Here is a 25,408-nt window from a genome sequence, read left to right on the forward strand (position 1 = left end):
GTTCAGCATATCGCACCTTCCCGAAGAAGCATGACCGGAAGCTGGACCAGGCGTACATCAAGTAAGAGCACTCTCAGGGGTGGCTCCCAGGGACGGGAGTTGGAAGCACAGGAGATGCCTGGCTGCTTCTCTCACCGGAAGGCATGGAGGGGCAGTGCAGCTGCACTGCCAGGCACCTCCTGTCCCTGCGGGGAAAGAGGGTGAAGCATTACCGACTTCTTCGTGGGCTGTTACTTTGCACAAAGGGGTGAGTCCCTAGTCGTGAATCGGGGCTCCCTTGTGCTAGGTGCTGTGCCAGCCTCAGCTAAGTGTGCACGCACCCACGAGGGGAGGCATGAGATCGGGACGGGGGTTCGGAGGAAGGGGAGGAAAGGGGATGAAGTACAGAGGTGTGTGTTGGGGCACAAATAATTCACTGTGCAGCACAGCCAGGAGATAAAAGCCCTGGCCCACCTTATGGGGTCGAGAGCATAAAGTGCTCAAATGCTAAAGGAATGGGTACCAGCTACACGCCTCCCATAGGTGGGGGTGGGTGCTTTGGCACAGCTGGGGTTTAATCTTTTATTTTTGGGATGACTTGCTACCATATGAGATCAGGCAAATGTCCCCATAGGGTGGGGGCAAGGGCAGGAGGCTGAGCCCCTGTGTGTCGGGGGGGGAAAAGACCTGGACATCACTGACGGAAAGCTCATCACAGTGAATGGTGCCGCTGCTTCCCCAAAAGTCCCTCATGAAAGCTGTGGTGACATGGGGCCTTGGAGGGAGGGAGATGACAACTGAGGATGACTGCTCATTCAAGAGAGCCTCCTCTTTGGCAGCCAGCTTGTAACTGAGGGGTCTTTGCACCTGGATGTCATCAGAGAGCAACTCCCCCAAAAAGAGTGGGTCCCAGGCAGTGCCTGTGCGGTACCCAGGATCCCTGCCGGCCAGGCCAGGAGGACAAGTTTGAGCCTGGCTAAAAACTGACCTCTTCATCTCCCAGATGGACAGCATCGGGCACAATAGAGGTCCTTGTCCGTGACTAGGAGGGCACTTATGATGTAACAAATTGTGCTGATTTTTTTTTACTGGTACACCAGCCTCACATGGGAAATGACCCCAGGCAGCCAGCACTGGGTTGGCAAGGACAACACAAAGAGAAAATGTAGAGCAAAAGGCTGAGAGAAGCCACCCCACATATAGTTCTGTTCACGGCATTATTACCCTCCCACTTCTGCTTTTTTCTCTTTTCCTTTGCTTTGTATAAATTGTGGTTACTGGCAATGGTAAAGCAGGTTGCAAGGCATCAGCAACTTCCTGAATTCAGCAGCTCCAGCCCCTTGATGTGAGGTCGCCATCTCCCGCTTGCATTGTGACTAGGAAAGAGACAAAAAGGGGCCCAGTTTGCAAACAAAGGGCTGTTTTTATCCTGGTCTAATGGTGTGTTTAGTGCACCCATGCCCCAAGAGCCGTTTGGGACTCTGCACTTCAGGAAGGCTGTCGGCCTCACAGTAAACCAGGCCGTGGCAGGCATGTGATGGGACACGAGGGGGGAAAATGGAAAGTGGGGCTGATGGGCTGGACCTCTGTGATAAGCAGAGCCCAATCTCCTCTTGTATCTGCATGGTGTCCGTGGGAAATGCTGATTTATTGCGTGCTCCCTTATCTCTCCCCCTCGTGCTGTTTCTGCTTCAGAACTCTCCGAAACAAGCGGCTTTTTCTGGCAGCCTTCGCCGCCGTCCTGGGAAACTTCAGCGCCGGGTTCTCTTTAGTTTACACGTCTCCCGTGATCCCTGCCTTGGAAAAATCCACGAACCCCAGGCTGAAGATGACCCAGGTGGAGTCATCCTGGTTTGGGGTAAGGAGGAGCATTTTCTGGGCTTTCCACCTTTTGTCTTTGTGGACCCATTCAGCACTTCTAAGGATGCTGGACCTGGGAAGGCAGCAGGGCTGTGAGATGCGATCCATCCTGAGGAAGTGCCGTGTATGGGATGCTAGGGTTAAAGTGCCCTGCGAGTGCACAAGTAACTCGCAGTCTGGGGTGTCCAGCTTGAGACTCTCTTAACAGGGGCCTGGCCTGCAGAGAGCAGGTGCATGGCACTGCTCGGAAGTTGGGCTCCTTTCAGCGGGTGCACATGCACCCGCTACGCATTGCCACTGAGAGTGCTGCTGCACCCCCTGACCAGCTGTGCTTGCCGCTTAGGCGATGGGCAGGTGGGAGTGCTAGTGTCCCCCATGCAAGCGCTGGCCGATCACTGCAGCCAGTCCTGGAAGCGCCTGCAGCAAGATCGGCCATGGGGGTCTCCCCCCAGGCAGCAAGATGGGCTGTGGGGGGTGGGACTGGTCATGGGGTGGGGAGGGGGCACATGCCCCCACTCGGGCAGCACCAGTCACCCCGGCTCTTTTTGAGATCTCAGGGTGGGCACCCAGGAACCGAGATGCCCGCAGTCACTAAGCACTTCTGAAAGTGTAGGCTTGGTGCGAAAGTGCAATGTGTCAGTGCAAAAGCACAACGTGTTAACGTCCCTCGGTGGCAGCACATGGAGTTATTGAGGAAGGGCCTCTGAGGAGCCGTGGGAGGAAGGAATGAGATGCGAGGTGGGAAGAAAGGGCAGCTGGGATCTTTGACACTGGCAAGCCAGAGGAAGCTATTAGCAACGGTGGATTGAAAGTGGCAGCTCTACCTGATGGAGGTTGGCATAGGGGTGGTCTGGAGCCGCACCTTGAGCTCATTGCTGGCCCTGAGGCTGAGGGGTTCAGGCTTTGTTCACGAATTTCCCCCTCCACTCTTCCTTCCTCATTCTGTCGTGCCGTCTGCCTGCAGTCCATGTTCATGCTGGGAGCAGCGGCCGGTGGGCTCAGCTCCATGGTCCTGAACGACAGCCTTGGCCGGAAGCTGAGCATCATGGTCTCTGCTGTCCCTTCTGCCTTGGGATACCTCTTGATGGGCAGTGCCCAAGACATCTGGATGCTGCTGCTGGGAAGGCTGCTGACAGGCTATGCGGGAGGCGTGACGTCTGCATCCATCCCGGTGAGCATGTGGCTAAGTCACGAACTGGAATGTGGGGGTGGGGGGAGACCACCTGGAGGGGGATCGGCTAACCTGGGGAACTAGTGCCCCAAGGATTTTGCACCTAAGAGACTAATCTCCAACCATTCATTAGGCCTCCAGCCTTCCCATCTGGGATGATAGACCCAGAGCCCGCTGCTGCTATAATGGCTTGCATGCTTCAGCTGAACCTGGCAGGAGGGCTCGGTGACCATCCCAGCATGGTCTTGGGCTAAAGAAGCTCTTCTCCACGTGGCCCAGGTTGACAGCAACCCATCGCTGAGTGCTACGTGGCCTCCATGCAGCAGGTTTTGCCCTGGTCACGGTGCCCCCTCTGTGGCAGCCCCTGCAGGGAGATCAGGCATTAAACGGAGAAGAAAGCAGTGTCTAGAGCTGTTAGCCAGCCCAAGACCTTTCTGCACTGCTGGACTCTCCCCTTGCACAGTCTGGCTTCATCTGGGATGGCAGTTATGTCCTCCCACGCTCATGGGACAAAGGCGGCCCTCTGGTGTAATCCAAACTTAGCATTGCAAAAACCAAGGAAGGCAACAATTGGGAAACTCCAAAATGAACAGGGCTGTCGACTCTCATTTCACTTCCCTTCATAACAGGAAGCAAGTCTCGGCCGCTGCTTAAAGCAGGCACCCTCTTTTCCCAGGGTTTCAGTAGAGGCGAGCAAGGAGCATCTTCTGAGCACCTGCTCCCCCCTGTGAGAATACTGCAGGGTCTGGCTGATGATACCTGCTCCATTAACAGTGGCTTTGTCCTCCTCCAGGTGTATATCTCGGAGATCTCCCACCCTGGTGTCAGAGGAGCCTTGGGTGCTTGCCCGCAGATCATGGCAGTCCTGGGCTCTCTCTTCCTGTATGCACTGGGCAAGTACACACCTCCGTCCATGCTCTTAAGAGGGGGGGCTTCACTGGGCACAACAAGGTGGGAACTCCAGAAGCAACAAGGATGGCCACCTGGACAAGCTCACTGCCAGGGAAGAGCAGGCACTATGGGAGCAAGTTGGCAGCTGGTGGCTTAGTGGAGTCCAAGGTCCTGTAACTCCATACAGGGAATATGGGAAGCACAGGAAGGCCTGATGGATCTGAATAACAACCAGGCACTTAAGGTGGTGGATTGGTGGCTACTATAACGGTAATGCCATTTGCAGTAGACCATGATCCAAGCCAGTCTCCACCGGTGCTAAGGGGAAATTACCTTTACTAACTGTTCCTGGGATGGGCCATGGAGGGTCTCTTCTCCGGATGCATTGGCACAACACCCCACTTGATAGACCACCCATCTCTTGAACGTGGATTAGGCTTGGCAGAAGCAGGAGGGTGAATCGGCCACCTTGTAACGAGAGGGAGGAAAAATTTCTACCTAAACTTTTTCTCTCCCTGTGGAAAATGGCTTTTCCAATGCTACAGAGCCCTTTGTGGAAAGCCTCTGTTTCTGCCAAGAACTGCAGGGGGGGGCCTCCAAGAATGCCCACAAATGGGTCAAGGAATTCAAAGTCTTTCTCCGCTTTTGACAAAAATGGCAAGAAGGGGCAAGACTCACTGCAACCTTTTGTCTTAAAGCCCTAATAGGAAATGCACTCCAAGGAGAACGACATCATGGGAGGGGGAGGCTGGGGACCGGGCCCCAGATCTCTCTACCTCTAATACAGTCTCCTTGTGTCATGCAGCTCTGAAGCTCGACTGGCGCTGGCTGGCCGTGGCAGGGGAAGTGCCAGTCCTCGTGATGATCGTCCTGCTCTACTTCATGCCCAACTCGCCCCGTTTCCTGATCTCCAAGGGGAAGGATGAGGAGGCCCGACAGGCGCTGTGCTGGCTCCGGGGAAGGGAAACGGATTACCCCCGGGAGTTGCAGCAAATCAAGGAAAGCGTGAGGAAGCAGGTGAGGAGACAAGGGCTCCTCGCAGGGAGTAGGGGATGTTTCCATCTTCCATGTTCACACGGCTGGAGGGAGCAGCATGTTTCGGGGTGCACGGACTCGGGACACCTAGGTTCTCTTTTCATCTCTGCCACAGGCAGCCTGCGTGGCCTTCAGCAAGTCCCTCTGTCCCACTGTGCTTCATTTCCCTCTTGCTGCAACAGGAGACTGAGACGGGCCTGCCACCGAGATGCTTTGACATCCTTGGATGCAGCCCCATCCGCGTTCCCGATCCTGGCCACCGGCACCTGTATCTTTTAACCTTCTTGCTCTCTGTGTCTAGAGCGGACGCGTTTCCTGCGCGGAGATCAGGGACCCGTTCATGTACAAGCCGATCCGGATTGCTGTGCTGATGAGGTTCCTACAGCAGCTCTCGGGCGTCACCCCCATCCTGGTGTATCTGCAGCCAATATTTAAGCGCACGGCTGTGATCCTGGTAAGCCATGTGTGGGCTTTTGCTCTCTACCCCTGCCCAATTTTCTAAGGGCAAAACTATTGGTTTGGGTACGGATGATCCTAGCTCAGGCAGGGAGGTGGATGAGATGACCTCTCCCAGCCCCACTTCTCTGATTCTTTACATTTGGGTGAAAACCCCAGGGCCAGGCCACCATAGGGGACTTGCCATGCTGCCCTGCCCATACAGCTGCTCTGATAAATCAGTGCTCCAAGGCTTATTTTTTCAAGTAATGCATGCCCAGCTTCCAGGCACTTGCAAGGACCTGGCTGGTACCAAGTGCTCAGGACCCATCCTCCAACACCATCCCTAGAAGGTGTCAAACTGGGCCCCCTGAAGCCAAGATGCCCAAGATCACAAGTCTTGCTGGAAAATCTAGCCCTGTGCTACCACAACCACAGTGTACCCCGGCCTCCCTGCTCTTGCCAGTTTGCTGCTTCCTTTCTTTCTCCTCCCACCATGCCCTGGGATGGGAAGGAGCAAACCCTTCCTGGCCTTCAAATCAAGTACCTTTACCCCTGCAGAGAAGGATCATGCCCCAAGTTGAGGTCTCTCTGTCCACAACTGGCCCTAAGCATCCATCTGGGAGCTTTTCCTGATGAAATCTCATTCCTTAAAACCAGGGAGCATGTGGATTTGTATTTTCTCTGGGCAACACAGCTGCCACCCAGTAAATCAGGGCAAGGGGTAGGATGGCATTAGCTAGGCATACCTTACCCCATGCAGCTCTAACCTTCCCTGGTCCTTCCTGGCATAACAGATAACTCTGTAAAATAAAATTTAAAAGTTCCTTCACTAGAAAAAACACTAGCTAAACTCCAAGGCTACAACTCCCGAGAGCGCATGCAGGGACCTGCTACCCGCTCGACCCTGGCTCTAGCTTTCATACAATTCCTCTTGTCTTTGCAGAAACCAGAGTACGATGCAGCGCTCGTAGGGGCAGTGCGCCTGGTGTCCGTGCTAATTGCTGCTGTCTCCATGGACAAAGCTGGGAGGAAGATTCTTCTCTTCGTCTCTGGTAAATCCTGGATTAAACAGAGGTTTTCCTGCAAGGGTTTCAAAGCCCTCAGCAAGTATTAATTATTTCAGCTATGCATTGCTCCAGGGCATGTTTCTTCTGGAGCTCAGGAGAGGAATGAGAGGGTGGCACAAATGCAGCGGTGGGCCTGTCTCTGGGGCTCAGCCATGTGGAAATGGGGAGAAATCGCTCTGCAGAAGTTAAAGGAGCTGTGCTGGGGGGTACACGAGGGAGAATTGGGCCCTGACCTCTCTGCTTCCTATTTCTTTTATAATGTCTGCCAACAGCTGCGGTTATGTTTGCCTCCAACATGACCCTGGGACTGTACATCCACTTTGTGTCACCGCCCTCCACCAACCACACTCATAATGGGACTGTAGCAGGCCCCGAGACCCTCGCTGCAGAGCCATCGAACCTCCTCACTCTCATCCCCCTCGTGGCTACCATGTTCTTCATAATGGGTATGTCTGAACCTCATGGTGCATATGTTCCCTGGTGCAGCATCTATTCCTCTGCCTTGGGGTCACTGGTCCAGGACTATCCTGGTGTGATACCCGAGATCCCACACGGGGGTGAAGCAGGAGGGAAGTGCTTCTCGGGGAGGTGGCTTGAGACTCATGGTACCTAAAACTGGCCACAGGGAAGGGATGTTGGAAGGGATGGGGCGAGGGTGGATTCATGGGCAGGGGCATGGGATGAAGGCCACATAAATATTGCCAGCCTAGAGGGACTATTGACTGTTTGCAGGTCTCGCTGTCAGGAGCACTGGATGGGGAGTTCAGGTGAATCCCTTGTTCTTCAGTGCCAGCAGGGCTTTATTATCAGGTCAAAATTGAGGCATGGGCATTTGCAGCCCACGGGGACCCTCTTCCCTACTCCCTGATGGTGGCTTTAGGTCTGTCACAGTGCCCTCAATTTTGCCACCCATCCAACCTTCCCCCTTTTTGTCCTTTTCAGGTTATGCCATGGGCTGGGGCCCCATCACCTGGTTGCTGATGTCGGAGATCCTCCCTCTGAAGGCCCGTGGGGTAGCATCGGGTCTCTGTGTCGTCGTGAGCTGGCTCACCGCCTTCGGGCTTGCCCGATGCTTCTTGCCAGTTGTGGTGGGTATTGTTTAGTGGCAGCAGCAACTGCAGGGGAGGGGGCTTGGTCTGAGGAAAGGCTTCAAGGTTCAGCTTAGGGACTTTTTTTTCTTTCACCTTCCAAACAAGAAGGCAGCCACCCCACAAGGCAACTTTGCACAGCCAGCCCTCCCTGCTAGGAACCACCATGCAGTGCTAGCAGTGTTGCTAACTCTGCTTTATCATGAGTCTCGGGAGATTTTGGTGGCTCTTTCTTTGCAAGACCCAGCTCCCAGAGCCTCCTTGCCTCGGGAATTTCTACTTTTGCTTAAAGGAAAAAAAAAAAAAAATACACTTCCAGCCCTACTGGTTATAGAGAAAAGCTTAAACATGCGGCCCAAGGGTAGTCAGAGGGCTGGATTGGGACATACTAAGAACTGTACATCTAGAGTCACTTTTAAACCCCCAAAAATGTCAATGGGTTGTTGGCATAAGACACCCACTGATCTGACATCCAGACAGAGGAATAACCGTGTGCTGTCCTGTTGAACAGGAAGGGGAAGCCCCCGGTCGCACTATAGAGAACCTCTGCCGGACCCTTGGCCCAGTGGTGTATTCATAGGGCCACGTACCACCCAAAACTCCCAGCATTCATGAAACCAGCCTCGCCTTCCCTGTTTTATAGAGGGGAAACTCCCCTACTTCCAGGGGAAGCAACTCAGGCTGGCCCACAAGTTAGTAGCAGTAGAAAGCAACCCCACAGCTCCTGCCTCCTTGCCCACAAGTTCCTCTTCCCCTCCATACAAGCTCTCAGGAAGTGGAGACACAGAAAGGACTCTACCTACCACTTCCTTTCCTTCGTCCCTACTGCAAGATTTTGCTAACGCTTCCTTAACTGCCGTCTCTGCCCCTGCTAATAACATCCCTGTTCTGCCTTTCAGGAGGCCTTTGGCCTTGAGGTGCCGTTCCTGTTCTTTGCCTTCATCAGCGTGATGAACCTCATCTTTACAGGCTGCTGTGTGCCAGAGACCAAAGGCAGGTCCCTGGAGCAAATTGAATCCTATTTCAGGACTGGGCGAAGATCGTTTATGAATTAGGTTAGCTGAGACTTGGTGGCTCCTAGCATCCAGCGTGCACAGGAGCAAGAACATCCTTTTGTGTGCAACTGGGAGCTTTCTCCTTGCCACAAGGCTTGCTTTCCAGGATGGTTTGGGCTACACGGTGCGCACAGAGGTGCTGTTGGTGGTGGCCTGTCCTTGGATGAAACGATTGTCTTTTGGGGAATCATGTGCTGGCATCTCCACTTCCCTTCCTCCCGAGTCGGTGAACACTAGCCTAATAACTTGCTGCTCTCCAGACAGAATATTAACTAGCTGGACTTCACCCTGCACTGTTGATTTTTTTTTTTTAACCTTGATCACAAAGCTCCCCCCAGCACGGCACTTGACAAAAGGGACTCTTCACTGTGAAACACATGCTGTGACCCAGAGAGAAACTGCACTTTTTTTTTTTACCCTGGCTTTTCAGAATAAAGCCACGCACAGGAACAGAAGCATTTAATGCAGGTGTTACAGGGGTGGCCACTGTTTTGGTTAAAACTGGCAACAGCCCAGTATGCAGTTAGAAAAATAAAGAGGTTTGGCCCCTAATGCCTTGCAGGGGAAATGAGATGGTGCTGTCAGTGGGAGGAAAAGGATGTAAAACACTTGAAGTGGTGCTCTGGGGTGAGGCAGTGGGGACCAGGATGCCACAAGCCAAGGGCCTACTCCCAGATGTCATGCATGCACGGTGACTTCAAGCAAGGCAGAGAGAAGGTTTTAAATATAAAGATCTGTCTTGTTTTAATATGAAGATGCATGTTACCCCTACGGGCATGAGTGAGGCCTAGTGCAGTTCCCACAGCAAGCAGCCTCTTGCCAGAACAAAGAAAGGGGATGGAGACATGCAGTGCTAGAGCCCCACACCCATCAGAGGAAGATGGGAGGGATGCAGACAGTGCTTCCTCTGCAATGAGAAGCAGGCTTTTCCCTGCTCAGGGCCTGGTCTAACACAACAGGCCTGCTGGGAACTGATAGTCTTCCCATGCACAGCAAGGGAAGGAGGCAGAGGGAAGCAATGCAAAGAGCAGGCTCCCCTCCCTTGAGACTTCAGCTGTAAAATGTGTTGCAAGTTCTCCCTCCCTCCTTAGCAGTATCCCATTAGGTCCACGCCAGATCCAGGTCTTGCCACAGAGCTAACCCTGTAAAAGGTTTGAACGCAGGGCTGACTTTGTTAGAGCGCATCCCAGCCCAGCCAGGCTGGAGCTCTTAACACAGTACCAAAGCCCAGGGTTTGGACAGAGGAGTCCAAGCACTTGCTCAGCCCCTGAAGGAAAGCTATGATGCCAGATGCATCTCGGACGGGCCGGGTCCTTCCCACTGTCAATGAATCTCATTTCGTTGCAACTTGGAGGAGTGGAATGAGCTTGAAGCCTGGTGGATTGGGGCTGGATCTCAGGAAATGGCTCCTAATGCTCAGATCTCCTGCACTAGTCTGGAGCCCAGTCCTTCAAGGGGAGCAGTAGAAATCACATCACATGCTATCTTGAATGGGGGGGTGAGGCAAAGGAAGGGAGGCAGAGATGAGGCAAACCTCAACCTGTAGTCTATACATCCCCAACTCTAGCTCCAGATACCAACTTGGTAGCTGGAGCCTAAATCAAGGGGGAATTGCATCCACGTATGGCTGGGGCTTTCCTGATCATGGTCTAAAGCTGCAGGGATCTGAGGAAGAGAGGTCGGGAGACCCAGCAGCTTGGGTAGCCCTGTCTGTAGCCTTTCCCATCCCTAGTGGGTAGGGACCAAATCACTACTCAGATGCCACTGGTGCTGAAGCCAGAAGGACAAAGTAAAGACCAGGACCCTAGGGATGAGGCTAAAGAGTTACAGAAGCAGATGAGGATGTTGAGCTGGACTAGAAGATGTTAGGAAAAGCAGCGAGGAAAAGTATTTTGTTTTCCCCATTCCCTCAGAGTCCATTTTCCTTTGCGAGTAAGCAAGGAGTCCCAGAAACCACAGCAGCTCTTTGCAGAGGTAGAATGGTCTTTTATTCACTGCATACACAAAGAGTCAATGAAAGTAGTCATACAAAAAACCAGCGCTCGCCGCCTCCCGCAGCAGCGAGGCCTGGGTGCACAGTATAAACAAAGCTTTGATTCTTCCCTTAACGCCCAGAGCAACAGGATCCCAGTGAAAGTTATGAGTATGGGGCTGTTATCTCCCACGGAAGAGGACGAGGAGGGGAGGAGTCGCTCAACCGTTTCTGCTGCGCTCTTGGCAGTCGATTTGCTTCCATCTTTCCAACGACTCTCCCCTTCTAGGACCTCACTCGGAGAGGACTTTCCAGCAGTGACCCCCGTGCCCAGAACGCAGCAATCCCATTTCTGTAGAGAGGCACTAAAGCATACGTCCCCTCGACTTACCCAACAACCGTGGGGAGTGGGTCAACCTGGGAGCTCCCTGGAATAGGGACTGTAACTTCATCTATGCCTGTACAGCTCCAAGCACGCTGATGGTGCTCACAAGCAAAATGAATCATTGCTAAACCCTGCAAATGGCGCTACTAACTACTGCAGTGATCCTATTTTAAAGGTCTCATCTACGCCCACAGAAGTAATCTCTTGTTCATGCTGAGATCGGCTTATCTCCCTCCAGCTACAGTAGATGGGGTAGCTCTTAAAAGCTGTTTACACTGCACAGCTAATTCAGCAGTGAAGGGAGGCAGGTGTGAATGTGGTTCTTAGTCTACCAACGTGGTAGCAGATAGCACGGTTTCACCTGCAGCGTGGAGAGGTTTTAGCGTTTCTGAGAGGCTGTTGATCTTGGGTGCCCCTTCAAGATATAAACTCCATTGACTTCATGGCCAACGTGCATGTTCAACTTCTCTGGAAATAGGGTCCGGGCTCTCTCCAGTCAGACCCATCTCAAGGAAATCCCTGCATTTAGACACACTTGAAAATTCAACTTTGTTTTTAAAGAAGCCGTGTTAAAGCTCCAACTGAGCCAAGCATGGGCCTATCTGAGTCCGCTGTCCGTTGATGTTAGCAGGTACTGAAGCACATCATGGACATGAGGCCTGACCTCAGAGGCTGAGACTCAACGTACCGGGAGGGTTGAGACCGCTCAGTCTTTTTCCCTGTGGGCATCAAGGGGAGCTTTGCCATTGATGCTCGTGGAAGCAGGCTCAGACAGCAGTGCAAGACACTGCTTGCAGTAGGAATGCACAAAGACCAAGAAGTGCTCCAATATTATTGGAAGGGGGCCATCCCTTCTCAGAGGCCAACGGGAATCTAGGTGCAGCAACGCAAGAGAGGACCTTAATATTGCATGCAGTTACTTCCGTGGGTGTAGATCGGACTCCGCCACACTACTCACAGACCTACACAACCACCACCAAAGACATGCCAGCAACTATGCGCTTACTCCCATCTCTTTCTACTCACTACTATTCTGACACAAAACCCCATAGAAATCAAGAGTGCATCCATCCCATTGAGTCCATGGGACATTACATGCTTTTTTTACAATGCATAGGGACACTGCAGCTCACAGAGGAGGGCTGTTGTCACATAAGAGACTCCACCATTAGTCTCATCCTGAGGTATCCTTTAAACGGAGTGACTTTGTATTATAAGGCCCTGCACAGTCCCATTGACAAGGGTGCTGTGCTACCTATGAACACAAACCCTGTGAAAAGCCAATGCACCCCATGCAACGAGCTGCAGGGTGAAGTGACCAGCATCAACACAGAGCCAGGGGCTCAGAACTGGCAGACCGCTTGTTAAGACAAGTTGCATCTGGATTGACGGTCCATAGACCAGGCTTCAAGTAAGCGGGTGTTCAAGTAAGCATGGTACACAGTCCCCCGGGGAAAGGAATTTACAACAGAATAGCTACTTAAAGGATCAGCTGCAGGGAGTGTGTGGTGTGTGTGTATTTGTGGTGTGTCTCATGGACTAGCTCCCCAGCTGGGGTAACCCATCTCTCCTCCTCTGTCTTTCATAAAGCAACACCATTTACACCAACTGAATAATTAGCCCAGTCACCTCTTGCTCTATAATGCACACACTGAAGCTTCCCAGGAAAACAACAATAATAGCACTCCGCTTTTCCTCTTAAGGGCTACATCCTTCCACCACTAGCACAGGGCCCAGTCCGACTGCCGTGGAAGTCGATAGGAATTATGTTACCACCTTGTATGACACTGGGATCCACCGTCACATCTGAACAAGGCTAACATGGTTTCAACCACACCAGGGATGCAGTGTAACCATCTAAAACACCATCTTGAGAGAAAAAACATCGCTGTCTGGATTGTGTCAAACTCTCTACTAGTGTATTCATCCTTCTCAGACCTGCAGCACCCCAACCTAACGACTGAAAGAATATTTCAGGGAATCTTCTTCATTACAGTAGCGAGGACCTTCCCATTGGGCCCAGAGACACCCAAAATGAGATGAACCATCCCCTGGCACTGTAGTCCTATCCACAGTTCAAGGCATTTTTCTCTCTGTCTTGGGAGAATGAGTCCCCTTGGAAATGTTTCATTCAAAAATACATTATTCCAAATCCAGACAAAGTGTAAGACTAAATAACTCCAAAGTAAACCTGAAGTTAAGGAAACCAGGGACATGGGGAGAGCACAGTGATCAGTGTTGAGAAGACAGGGAGCCGGACTTTGGGACCAATTTGGATCATTCAGAAAGTTGAAAACACTGAGGGCACAGTTTGTGTAACCTGGCATAAAGCAGCACCAGGCCTGAAATCCAGGACAACGCTGCTTCACTCTGTCCTGAAGTCAATAAGAGTTTGAGAGGTAGTTTGGCTGTGTTAGTCTGAAGTCAGATAGAAGGCAGGGTAGATATGCACCTTACAGACTAACTGAATAGTTAATAAATACATCTGATGAAGCAAGCTGCTGCTTACAAAAGCTTAGGCTATACACCTCTGATTTTGTTAGCCCAGGAAGTCCAAATCAACCCTCCTTCTACCACTAAGAGTTTTGCCGTCACAGCCCGTGTTCCCAAGAAAGTAGGTAAAACGCAGGGCAATAACCAAATGGCATTTTTTACCCAGACTAAAATGCAGCTGCCTCTGGGGTCATCTGTTGCAGCTGTCCTAGCAGCACACAGCAGCTCAGTAAAGCAGTTTAAGACAGAAGTGCTGAGTGGCTGAATTGCTCAGCCACACTGGTAAACTGTGCAAGACCCCTGAAGTGTGCTGTAGGGTTGCAGGTTGAAAAACCCACTAGGATGTGAGGGTGCCTTACCCTTCTGGGAGCGACGGGGCTCATTTTGCCCTCAGCTAAATTGCTGTAACTCCAGAGTAACTTCAGTAAACTCAGGATTATTCTAGGGTGGCAGGGATTAAAACGTGGGCACCAGGGCTAGTGTTATCTTGTGATTTGCTTCGTATCCAGTGGCTCTCAGACAAGAAGAGCCCTTTACTTTCACAGTTTAAAACAGAATCCAGAGATCACTGAGCACAATGTTAGACACAACAGCTGCAAGCAGAGAGCTACATCTATCTGGAACTGTTGGAGGGCCCATTCATGTTCGCAGTCTCTTTAATGGGGCCACAGCATGGGCTATAAAAGAGTCATCTGGAAAACAACGGGAGCTGGGGTGGCCTGTCAGCTTCTGTGCTGCTGGGTGTAATGCACCTGGCTCTAGGGGAACGGGAGAACGCAACAGCTGGCCATTCTACTCTCTCTAAAACCGGAGATGGGCAGGATACAGGGGCGTGCGAGTGTGTGCATGCATGTGTGCACGGGTGTCAGAGGGTCCCAGGAAGACGACAAATTCCACCATGTAAAACAAACTGGTTCATCTTGCAGAACTGTAAACAAGCCTCACCAAAAGGATGCAGCATAGAAAGCTTCCCAGACCTGATCCATCCCTTGTTTGCAAGGGAGAAAAATAACCGTGGAGGGATGCCAGCGACCTGCTTCTCTGGCCTGTGCCCAAGTGCTAATGCTGGTGCCAGGCAGAGGAAAAGAGCAGGCCCCACATTCAGAGGTCCAGACTGCATGGGCAGGGAGGGGGATGCAGAGCACCAGGAAAACGCAAGACCCCAAGTCAGAATCAGGGCACATGAGCTAGGGGACTGCCTTCCTCCCTGCTCCTGTATGTCACATGTGACTGGCAGGGCTAGAAAAACCCTGCTTTGCTCAGACTGTGTGCCCCTCCATCTCTGCTGGGGCCTAGACATCCCTCACCCATAGAAGGATGAGTGGTAATAAGTTAAAAAAAAAAAAACCCTTATAAAACAAACTGAGCAAGTGATGTATTTCAAGTCCACTTCAAAAAGTAGCCATCACCTGTGGTTATATTTCAAAGGATGTGGAAGTTGTGCTTTACAAGGAGTGGGACCAGATCCAAAACCCATTGGTAATGAATGACATTCCCCTGCATTAGCTTCTTCAGGCTCTGGATCCAGTCTATGGAGAGTCTGTTATTGCCTTAAATTACTTTGTTATTTGCTGTAAGAGTCTCTTTCTACACGGCATGAATTCCTGTCCTAACAGGCCCTAATATAACCCCAACCCCACAACCCACCCCCTACTCTAAGGATCAACTAGTGTTATCAATTAAAATTCATTCAGGCATCAGCATCATATTATTAAATACTAACTTAATATATTACAGTCTTAAACACCTGTACCAGAGAGCATCACTGAAGGCCTGCAATGCACAAAACACCTGACCAGAACTCCGTCTGGGTCAGAGGCCCACCTCCCACTGACTTCAGTGGGACCTGGAACTGGTACCATAGTTCCCACAGAGAAAGGGGAAAGCAACTGGCTTAGGAGGCGAAGTACTTGTCCAGTGTTTCTAACTCACCTTCCAAATCAAGGCAGCCACAATGTGGGTCTAGTAAGCCCCTGGAATTGACACCATCACTCTTCAACCAATTCCCAAAGCAAAATCATGGCCTGCAACGTGCTATCCAGCAAACACTCCATGGTACATCACGGCAGCCAGGGCTAACCCCGCACCCTTGCTGAGAAAGGATACGTACCATTGGCTTCTCAAGCAGTACTCGAACTGAGAGTTAGTCACCCCTCTGTGCAAAAAGGGGTGTTGAGCTATTTGGTTCTGGGTATAACCTCTAACTGGGCAGAGCAGCTAACAACATGATAGACCATCTTCCTGTTGCAATGTGCAATACTCACAGCCTTGCGTCCTTCTACTTGGGATGATCTCAAGTCTGCTTGGGAAGGGAGGGAATGCCCCTATGGCCCCTGAGAGCTCCAGTTGCCACAGTGTTTGACAAGGTCACAGAGGAATAGAAAGGAGAGAGGTCAGTTTAACGTCCCAGCAGATTTCTACGTCTTTTTAAGAGGTTACCCAAACCCGTGCGTCCAAAAGGGAATTTCACAGTGCCTGAGGCTCTATGGTTCCTGTTAGCTTCTCCTCATCCATCTGCTTCTGCTGTTGCTGAATTCTGGCGTAGGAAATGGCATCTCCCCTGCAGAGAAAGGGAATGGCATTACGGTGTGAATGCTGCCCAGCAAAGATTGCACATGCACTGCATCTAGCACAGGGAATCCCTGGTCTAGACTGCGGTGTCTCTGTGCTACTGGAATACAAAGAGTAAGCTACTATCACACTGGGAAATCTCCTGGGTCAACAAGGCACAAGTCCTTCCTTCCACGTCCATCAGATCAATGCAAGGTTGGCATCAATGATGTCTGAGGAACTGCAGAGTACAAGCAATCTGATGGAGAAGTGATCTGCACAGGTCCCATGGGAGAGGACTAAGTGACTTGGTCAAGGTCACTCCGGATGTCAGTGGCAGAATAAGTCATTGAACCTCAGTCTCCCCGGTTCCAAAGCAGCACCTTTAGCACTGGACCATCCTTCCTCCCCCACAACACAGCAACGTAACAAGAGTGGGAACTGAGAGTAAAAGCAAGTGCCTCTTACTGGCTCTTTCAGAACCTGAGCCTATTCCCAATAACATCACTGGGAATTTTGCCTGATCTAAACAGATACAGAGCTACAACTTGCTGTCATCTCTGCCATAGCAAGTCAGAGCCAAATCTAGTCTTATGATCAACAAAAAAAAACACTCCCAAAGACTTAACAAATCCTGGGATCACTAGAAAGACTCCAATTAAGAAAGGATTTCCATTTTATTCCAGTGGGAATGTCTTTTCCTGCTAGGATCTGGACGTTCCCCAGCAGCACCTACTGCCCCAGTACTCGGTTGCTGCACAAGGTTTGGAGAACGAATCTGGTTTGAAACAGTCAAGTGGTGGTGACTGGGATTTGCTTTGGCCAAGGGAAGCCACAGAGCAAAGGCAAGAAACCAGCCATGAGAGAGCTGCAAAATTCTGTGCAAGGGTACAAGGATTTGTTGGTAGGTAATACGAGCACAGGGTTTTTTTAAATATACACATAGGGTATATTCTGTACATGTGAGAATACACACACGCACACACACACGATTTTTAACCTGACACCCCCAATCTGAAACCTGACAAGTGTCCGTGTAGGAGCTTCCTGACACACACTGGGAAAACCTCCCATCAATAGGCAGCAGGCTCGGCAGTGTGATCTTAGGATGCCCTGACAAAGGCTCCTAGATAGTGCTAATAAACAAGGTAGCCTTTATTTTTTAGATTGGTCTTTCTTTGAACCACACTGTGCACTAAAATGCCTCTCAGCCCAGGGCTCTCCCAAACCCTGGGTGCTTGCCGGAGGCAGTCATCATCATCACATATCACACGGTCCCAGCAAGCTGATTCCTGGCCTCCTCATTCGCCAGCTCCCCTGTAAGAAGAAAAGAGCACTTGTTCTTACTTTTTGCCGAGTGCCGACAGGCCGTACAGCACCCCCGTCGCAAAGGCAATCGCATTTCCCAGCAACGTGGTCAGCGTGAGGCTGAGTATGACTGGGAACACGGCCATCCTGGGGACAGAAAGACAAGGTCAGACCCCAAAACAACTCCTTCTCACCTCTGCGGCATCCCCTCTGCACCTAGAGAGTGGCTGCAGGTCTTCATCCCAAAGGAAACACGCTCAGTGATGGCCTGAACTAACCACTGGATTCTGCTTTGGCCCGCTCACAAGAACAGGCAGGACCACGATCCCAGTGCCATGCGCTACCCGGCCCTGCGGGGCTAGCACCAACTGGCAACACCGCTCCTCACTGGGTCCATGGGAAAACCAGGGACAATGCAGCATCTCCCTGATGCACAAGGACTTCCCAGGGCTGGGGCAGTACCTCACTGCCCTATACTTTTCTTGAAGGACCAACCCAGCCCTTAACACATCTCAGCTTCACTCAGAGAGAGCCCATTGGCCAAGTTGTAACCTTTCTGGGGCAGGTATCATGTTGGTACATGTTGGCCCTGCCCGAGTAGGGTCCTTGAGCCCAATAACATTAACACAGTGAGTTAAGTCTGAGCAAGAGCAGCATCAGGCCCCCATCTCCACGAAACCAGGCACTGCTGCCCAGCCCGTAGGATGCACGCGCCCATCCTCACCCGCAGTAGAAGGCAGCTTTCTGCCAGGGCCGCAGCCGATCTGCCCGTGCAGACACTGCGTTTGCAAACTCCACAAACTGGCAGCAGAAAGGAACTTCACACAGGAACAGGACAAATGCGTTTAACCTTCAAAGCAAACCAGAAGAGAGTTAACCCTATCACCAGGTGCCAGAGAGGAGTCAGCTCCCCGCAGGAGGAATGTGGTCACAATCCCCAGGCACACACAGCCAACAACAGTGGCAGCTCAGGCCCCGCACAGTGAAACAACATTTTTATTAGGGAGCTAGATTATATCTCAGCACTCGTAGCCAAGGACTAGCTTTGCTAGCTACTTAGATCACCCCTTTTATGCAACGAATCCCCAAGTGCAGAGAGCAAGCACCCTGCACTCCAGCCATCCCAGCCAGGAGACTCCAGGTGGGGTAAGTTAGACCCACCTTTGTTGCCATCTCCCCAACCAGGTACATGGGGTACAAGGCTGGCAGGGCTGAGAACCAAGCTCAGAGCCAACAGCCAGCTTGGGCATAAACGTCAGGGTAAGTTGCACACGGGGCAGAGGTTGGCCAAATCGGGTTGGAAATGCCAGCACCGAGCTATCTGCCCTTGAAGCATAAAGCCATTGTGGGCAGGTGCTAAATGGTGCTAAAAACCAACAGTCCTGCAGCGGGGAAGGAAGGAGGAGTCTACTTACATCATCCACACCCCGGCGGCGATGTTCAGGGGGTTGATGGTCACGCAGTTCCAGAGGCCGGCAAGCGCGCAGGCTTGAAAGCGAAGAAATTAATTCCAATTAACACGAAAACTGAAGCACTGAGGACACAGAGGCGACAGTGTGGTTTAGCACATCCACCACAAGACAGGCAGACAGGAGAATGGGCCCTGACACAGACCTGCCGGGTCACCTTGGGCGAGTGGCTGCATCTGGGTTTGGGACAGCTTGTGGATTCATATGGCCAACTCGCTGTGTTTCCCTCCCAGCCCTCACCGCTCCTGGCATCTCCCCTAGCTCCTCTGGACACTATTGCAACACATTGAAGAGCAGCACATACACATCCACACTAAAGGGTGAGGGGCAGAAGGGTTTTGTGGCCAGAATAGGAAGCAGGACATCTTCTCAGACCATAGCAGTTCCCTTTACTCAAGACTTGGGGCCTTCAAGCCCAGGACCCCACCGATCTTCTCCTTTACACAGAAGACCAGATTGTTTGCTTTGAAATGAAATCACTTGAAAGTAAACTCTGGTTTTATTTGCGGAGGAATCTCTAAATCCCCTGTACTTTGCCCCTGGATAAAGAGTTACCTGCGAGCAGCACAAGATCTTTTATTACAAGAAAACAGTGGAGTGAAAAATAGCCCCAGTCTGTGGCAAAGCACAGGCAGCCACAAGGATGTGCCAGCAAACTATGGACCAAACTGTGCGCTTGGCTCTGCGCAACGGCACAACCCCTCTCATGTCGCAGGGATCCTCCAGGCCAACACTGGGTCATCTTCAGCCCTCAGGTCCACCCGTCTCATAGACATGGAAGCATATATTTGACAAAGTGAGACCCAAAATAACCCTGGAGGCCTTGAATGTGTAATGCCAGCAGCTCTGAAGCCAGCACTAGAGCACGCACTTACCTTGCAGCTCATTAAACTTGCAAAAGTTCCCTGCATCCGATACTACCATCCTCCTCCGTTGACCGCAAGAGCCTCCAGTTATTCACAGGAGGAATCTGAGCCCCGGGTGGGGGAGGGACAGTGGGATACTGCAGCAGGAGCAGCTCGATAATACATAATAACCTGACAAAACCTGCAACTAAACAGCACGAACTGCAAAGGTGGCATGGGCAGGGGGAGTGCTGGTATGCCTCCAGTGCCTATATAATGCAGGTGACTGGGTCATGTATGTCAGAACACAAAACCATCTCAGAAGGAGGTATTTCAATAGAGTAGAGTCCATGTTTGTCATTCCCCAAGTGACTCCTGGGATGGAGAAGGGAGACAAATTTGAGGGCCATCACTAGTGAAACCTCAGACATTCATAGGAGCATAGACAATAAGGGTTGAAGGGACCTCAGGAGGTCACATCTAGTCCAGCCCCTTGCGCAAAGCAGGACCAGCCCCAACTAGATCGTCCCAGCCAGGGCTTTGCCTAGCTGGGTCTTAAACACCTCCAAGGATGGAGACTCCACCACCTCTGGGGTAACCTGTTCCAGTGTTTTACTACCCTGCTAGTGAGAATATTTTCCAAATATCTAACCTTGCTGCAACTTGAGCCCATTGCTCCTTGTTCTGTCATCTGCCACCACTGAGAACAGCCCAGCTCCATCCTCTTTGGAAAGACCCTTCAGGGAGTTGAAGGCTGCTATTAAATCCTCCCTCCGTCTTCTCTTCTCCAGACTAAATCAGCCCAGTTTCCCCAGCCCGTCCTCACAAGTCATGGCCCTCAACCCCCGAACCATTTTTGTTGCTCTCCACTGGACTCTCACCAATTTGTCCACATCCTTTCTGTAGTTGGGGGGGCAAAGCATCCTTTGTACAGACAGCGATGAAGTACCTTGCCTGAATGCACACAGCAAGTCAGCGGCAGGGAGGCCCGCTCCTCCAGTTTGGGGACAAGAGCGGGGTTTAGGGGTATTCAATCCAAAAATGACAATCATAAGATGTGAAGCCAGGATAGCAGGGAAGGCAAAGGAGACATAGGGACAACCCTTTCATAGTGCTCCTCACCCTTCAGTCTCCCTTTAGTCTTCCTAAAAAGAGGGCAGGGTGATTTGCTTCATTTCAAAAAGAGAGTTGGGGGGGAACTGGGGCACAGAGCTCCAAGTACCTTGCCCACAGTCAGCCAGCAGGCCCAGGACTTCGCTCCCACTGCAAGGAGCAGCACAGGCCAGGTTCATGGGGCCAGCTGCCGCTCTGCAGGGAAGGACACGGCAGACAGCTGGTAACCTTCCTTCCTGATCTTACCGGATAAATGCATGAGCAGAGGAGAGGGGCAAACATCTGAATCAAAGTTTTGCCCCTAAAGACAAGCCCATGACCTTCACTAGGACCTACGTAAGCCATCTCCAAGCACTTCCAGACTAGCTAGCAACAGGGAGCATGTCACCCCTCACTGAAATGCAGCTACTTCTTGGGGAGAAACATGGCAGTGGCTTAACAGCTGACTGTAACACCTAGAAACTTTTTAGGCAAGGACGTTTAGAAGGATCCCGGCTCCAGTCTGAACCACAGGGAGAAGCAGAACGTCTTTTTCTCAACATAAATCTGGGCTGACTGCCGCGAGTATCGCTTCCTTCCCTGCATCTTTCCAAAGACAGTAAAAATTAAGGGCTCTTTTTTTCCGGGAACCTAAAAAAAACTCCACAACTCTCCTAAGACAAAGTCTGCGTGCAAAATATTTCTGTATCCCTTCCATCGAGGCCAAGGGTCAATCAAGCAGTAGCACTGACCAAACAGTTCTCTTGTTCCTGAAATCAGCACGATGGGTGTTTTGCATTTGCTGGGAACTGAGTCAGTGATATGCAATCATCGAAACACCGCGCACCACGGCGTTTGCCAACAGCCACTGAGACAGTGGTTCAGTGACCTTCGCTGTCTCCATTTCTGCTGCACGGGAGCCCTCCAAAGCACCCCGATGTGTCATTGCCTTACCAGAGGTTTACTGAATCCTGCCGGAGAAGTCCAAATGGAACCGCAGCCATCAGCTCAGATGCCTTTCATGGTGCCAGGCCACAAAGAGGCTTTTAAAGTAAGGGCATGTCCGTAATAGGGGAGTCGGACCATTCTCCTGGTTGGCTATTTATTTAATCTCTGTCCCGGGCTGAGTCACTAAGAAAACTCAGCAATAAATGTGCAGCTGAAATGGGACTCCTGGCAGAAAGGCTCACTGCACCTCACAGCCCACGTGGCAGGCCTGCTCTCACGCATATTCTATGGTACTCTCTGCCCAAGGTTTCAAAGTACGGTACAAAAGTATCTCAATGAAATCACCTCTGTGTTACAAAGTGACCTGCCCAAGTCCCACAGTCAGTCAGTGGCAGAGCTGGGAATAAAAACGGGGTCACCCAAGTCCCTCTCCAAGCACCAGGCGATTCTGTCTATAGTGTATTTTTGGCTACAGCGTATGAGCCAACCTCTGCCCTGGCATCAGCAATCATGACTCCACTGAAGTTACAGCAGGTTATGCCAAGAATGACTGTGGCCTCATCAGGATACAATGATCCTTTTAGCAACCCAGATACAACCAGTGAGCATCCTAGGGAGTGGACTCAACACTTGGCAACCCATAAAAACTGGAGATATAGCCCAGTCTTCTCCAGCAATTGTCGGTGTGACACTCAGGGAGGAAGACCCTGAAACGAGGTCAGCGGTAACACAGAGGGCTCAGGGAACCACTCTTCCTGTTATAGGCCAGTTCTTGAATCCTGATATCAAATTGCCTTTGAGTTGCTTGGTGGATTTGTTGCTTGCTGAGCAAAAGCATGAGAAGAAGCAATTCCCAGAGGTTCAGAACAATATCCCCACCTGCCTGGTTACACAGAAAACCTTGTATAAGCCAAGTGGGCCCCAAGGGCTCGGGCACCAGGGCTAAGTACAGACAGTCAAAGAGCACAAGGCTGAATCGATTCAATCTTTGCAGGTTAGTCTAAGCTGCGTAGATTGAACCGATAAGCAAGTGAACAGACATTCACTTTTGCTTCTGGAAATGCAGCTACATGCCTGCAGTGGCCCTGGCCAGAAGCCGGGGGGCGCTAGGGCACGCCACCCTGCTAACCTGGAGCAAACACCTTGGGCCAAAGTGAGCCACCCACCCTGCAAGGACTGGGTTTTCAGGGGAGGTGCAAAGCATCCTGGGATGCTGGGGAACTGAGAGTCAACTTGAATGTGGAGGGGATCCAGGACAGAAGTTCAATAAACCAGTTTAACCTAAATCAGTTAAGTCAGATACTACATCCATCTAAGTTTACCTTAAACCGGTTTCAGCCATTTTGAAAGCAGTTTAAGTGCACTGAGTTTCTATTGTGTTACAGATTTGAACCGGTTTCCAATCACTAATACTGGTGTATGTGTAATTTCTGTCCCTGTCAGAGGTAAAGGGAACAAACCCAACTCGTGATTTTTAAACCGATCTCCTGACCTGGAGTTGGGTCACTAGTCTGAACGGCTTGGGGAGTGCAACAGTGTCGGCGTATGGGAACCACAGCCTGTCGGCTCTGCACCCTTCATGGCCTTTCTGGGGCTTTTGACCATGAGCTGGGGGAAGAGTCCAGCTTCCTACCACCCCAACCCAAGAGAGATTCTCCAGCCAGCTTCCTGGGGACGCGCAAGCACCGGGGGAAGCAGCAAGGGCTTTCCACTAAGCCCTGTGCACTGGGCCAATGTCCCCTGATAGGAACAATTCCAGTAAAACCTTTCACAGCACTAGTAATTCAGCACCAACCGGTGTGGTGCCCTGTGCAGCCCGATCAGAAGCCCCAGCCTCCACCAGGAACTTTCTCGGGTCTACGTTAGGCATTGGATCAATGCAAACAAAAGAGACTGCAAAAAACCTGCCTCCCAGTAGCATCACACACAAGGGCAGCTACAAACAGGCAGCAGCTTTGCCCAAGCAGCTCCAGACCAGGAGCCAAGCAAGGGGGTAAGGGCAGAGAAAGGAGTGAGATGAAATGTTACAGCAAAGTGCACGCCGCTTTGATGAGAAACACACTCACTCTCCCAGAAATGATTGGGCTCTGCGCAAGAATCGCAGACAGTTTCCAGCAGGAGATCGGACTGGAAACACGATGGCCCCTTACGGCTCGGAGATCTATTCGTTTTGTCCGCTTCAGTAGGAAGAGAACAAACCAGCCCTTCCAAGGGAAAATCCTCCCTGCTCGACCGCACGGAAATACACTTCCCGCGCTACGAGCAGCAGCAGCAACACAGAAAATACCTGGAAATCAGCAACCTGGCAGGGGTAAAAAGAGCCCAGGCACCAGACTGGAAACACTGACAGGGCCTAATCCAGCCACCTGCCTGCAGCACCCTGGGCACCCCCTTTCATATCACTGCCCACCCCCCCATGCAGGATCGGGGCCTGGGACCTTGTCGGGGTGGACACAACCGCAGAGATGTGTGTGTAACACAATGCTGTTCTTGCCTGCAGGGAAAGTGCTGGGCAGGCTGGACGATCCCAAAGCGCAGCCCACGCCCCCGTCACTGCCTGCTTCTAGATCCTCGATTGTCTGAGACAAAACTGCTGCTGCAAACTATTGTTTCACCCCCAGCCCCGGGCACTCGTGTGTACATGGCTCCCACCCTTGTGCACACACCTGAGCATGCAAAACAGGCTGCCCTAATGCACGCCAGCTCAGGCAAGCAAAGGAAGCAGGACGGATTAGGGACCGCCTGCTCCAGCAGCGCCCTGGGAAGCGAGGGCTATGGGATACTCACAGATGCCCCCGACGACCCCGGCGATGCGGCACAGCCACCTATACCACCAGGTCATGCCATCATCGTTGCTGGAGTCAGCTGGGGCCGGGGCTGGGGCGGCCGGCTGGAACTGGTCCTCCTGGGAGCTCATGGTAGCCGGCTTCCTCAAGGGCCAGGAGCCGCCCCCCTTCCCACCTGAGGCAGAGCAGTGGAGGATGCTCCCTCCCTCCTGCCCTCTTGGTGACAGCCCCTCACAGGGGGGCCGCAGCTGCTGGGCCCCTCACCACCACCCCATGGAGCCGGCCTGGCCCCCGCCTGCCCCTCAACAGCTGTTCTGGTCCTGCTGACAATGGAGAGTCTGATCCACGTCGCCCTGCGCGCTGCATTGTGGGCCCCCCCCCTCCTTGGGGGAGGGCTCTGATGTCAGCCCCCTCGTTAAGCAGCCAGGCAGGCCGGGCCTTGGCTCTACATATTCATGAGCTGCAGCTCCCAGAGGAGGGGCTCGTTGCAGGTCTGCGTGCGTACACGGGAAGGCAGGCGCATTTGCAGGCAGGCATGTGGGGAGGCCTGATCCAAGTGCACCTGGGTGGATGCCTGCTCACAGGTGAGCTGCAGAGGGAGCAGCTGTGAGCCCCTGCATGGCCACACAGGAGCTCCCCAGTGCCAACCTGCAGCACTGCCATAAATATGAGCCTGGCTGAAAACCCATGCACAAGGCTCTGGGAAGGCTTCCCAGCTGTGCAGAGACTGCCGTGGTCATTGCTGCACTTCTGCTTCACGACGGAGGCTGAGTGACTTGCCCAGGTCCACTCAGCAGGTCTGCGGCAAAACCAGCAGAACCCAGGTGTCTGACTGCGCGGTCCCCTGCGTTCATCACTAAGTTGTCCTGTCTGGACAACCGTGCAGGAGAGGCAGAGGGCTGGGCAACAGGCCTGTCAGACCAAGCGAGTGCCTGCACAGAGATGGAGGAGGCCCAAGGTGTGGTCAGCAGGTGTG

At 52.1% G+C, this 25,408-nt stretch overlaps 2 protein-coding genes across 2 annotated transcripts in view; one reads left to right on the top strand and one right to left on the bottom strand.

Annotated features, from left to right (window-relative positions):
• The window catches only part of SLC2A6 (solute carrier family 2 member 6), a 13,637-nt gene extending 3,637 nt beyond the window's left edge, over positions 1 to 10,000 (top strand). Inside the window, 10 exon segments of the mRNA XM_025211289.1 lie at positions 1 to 61; positions 1,675 to 1,837; positions 2,804 to 3,010; positions 3,804 to 3,903; positions 4,707 to 4,918; positions 5,238 to 5,390; positions 6,318 to 6,426; positions 6,714 to 6,887; positions 7,384 to 7,529; positions 8,429 to 10,000. The exon segment at positions 1 to 61 is cut by the window's left edge and continues 13 nt beyond it. Of these exon segments, the coding sequence (XP_025067074.1) occupies positions 1 to 61; positions 1,675 to 1,837; positions 2,804 to 3,010; positions 3,804 to 3,903; positions 4,707 to 4,918; positions 5,238 to 5,390; positions 6,318 to 6,426; positions 6,714 to 6,887; positions 7,384 to 7,529; positions 8,429 to 8,584 (1,481 nt within the window). The 3' untranslated portion in view covers positions 8,585 to 10,000.
• Positions 10,001 to 11,023: 1,023 nt separating this feature from the next.
• Positions 11,024 to 24,790, bottom strand: CACFD1 (calcium channel flower domain containing 1). Its single transcript, XM_006029780.3, has 5 exons — positions 24,434 to 24,790; positions 18,708 to 18,780; positions 18,017 to 18,142; positions 17,332 to 17,439; positions 11,024 to 15,994 (listed from the first exon to the last, which is right to left on the bottom strand). The coding sequence occupies exons 1-5, from the start codon at positions 24,561 to 24,563 to the stop codon at positions 15,901 to 15,903; spliced, it is 531 nt and encodes a 176-aa protein (XP_006029842.1). The 5' UTR covers positions 24,564 to 24,790; the 3' UTR covers positions 11,024 to 15,900.
• Between the last annotated feature and the right edge of the window lie 618 nt (positions 24,791 to 25,408).

The sequence above is a fragment of the Alligator sinensis genome, unplaced genomic scaffold, assembly GCF_000455745.1.
Source record: "Alligator sinensis unplaced genomic scaffold, ASM45574v1 scaffold829_1, whole genome shotgun sequence".
Taxonomy (NCBI): domain Eukaryota; kingdom Metazoa; phylum Chordata; order Crocodylia; family Alligatoridae; genus Alligator; species Alligator sinensis.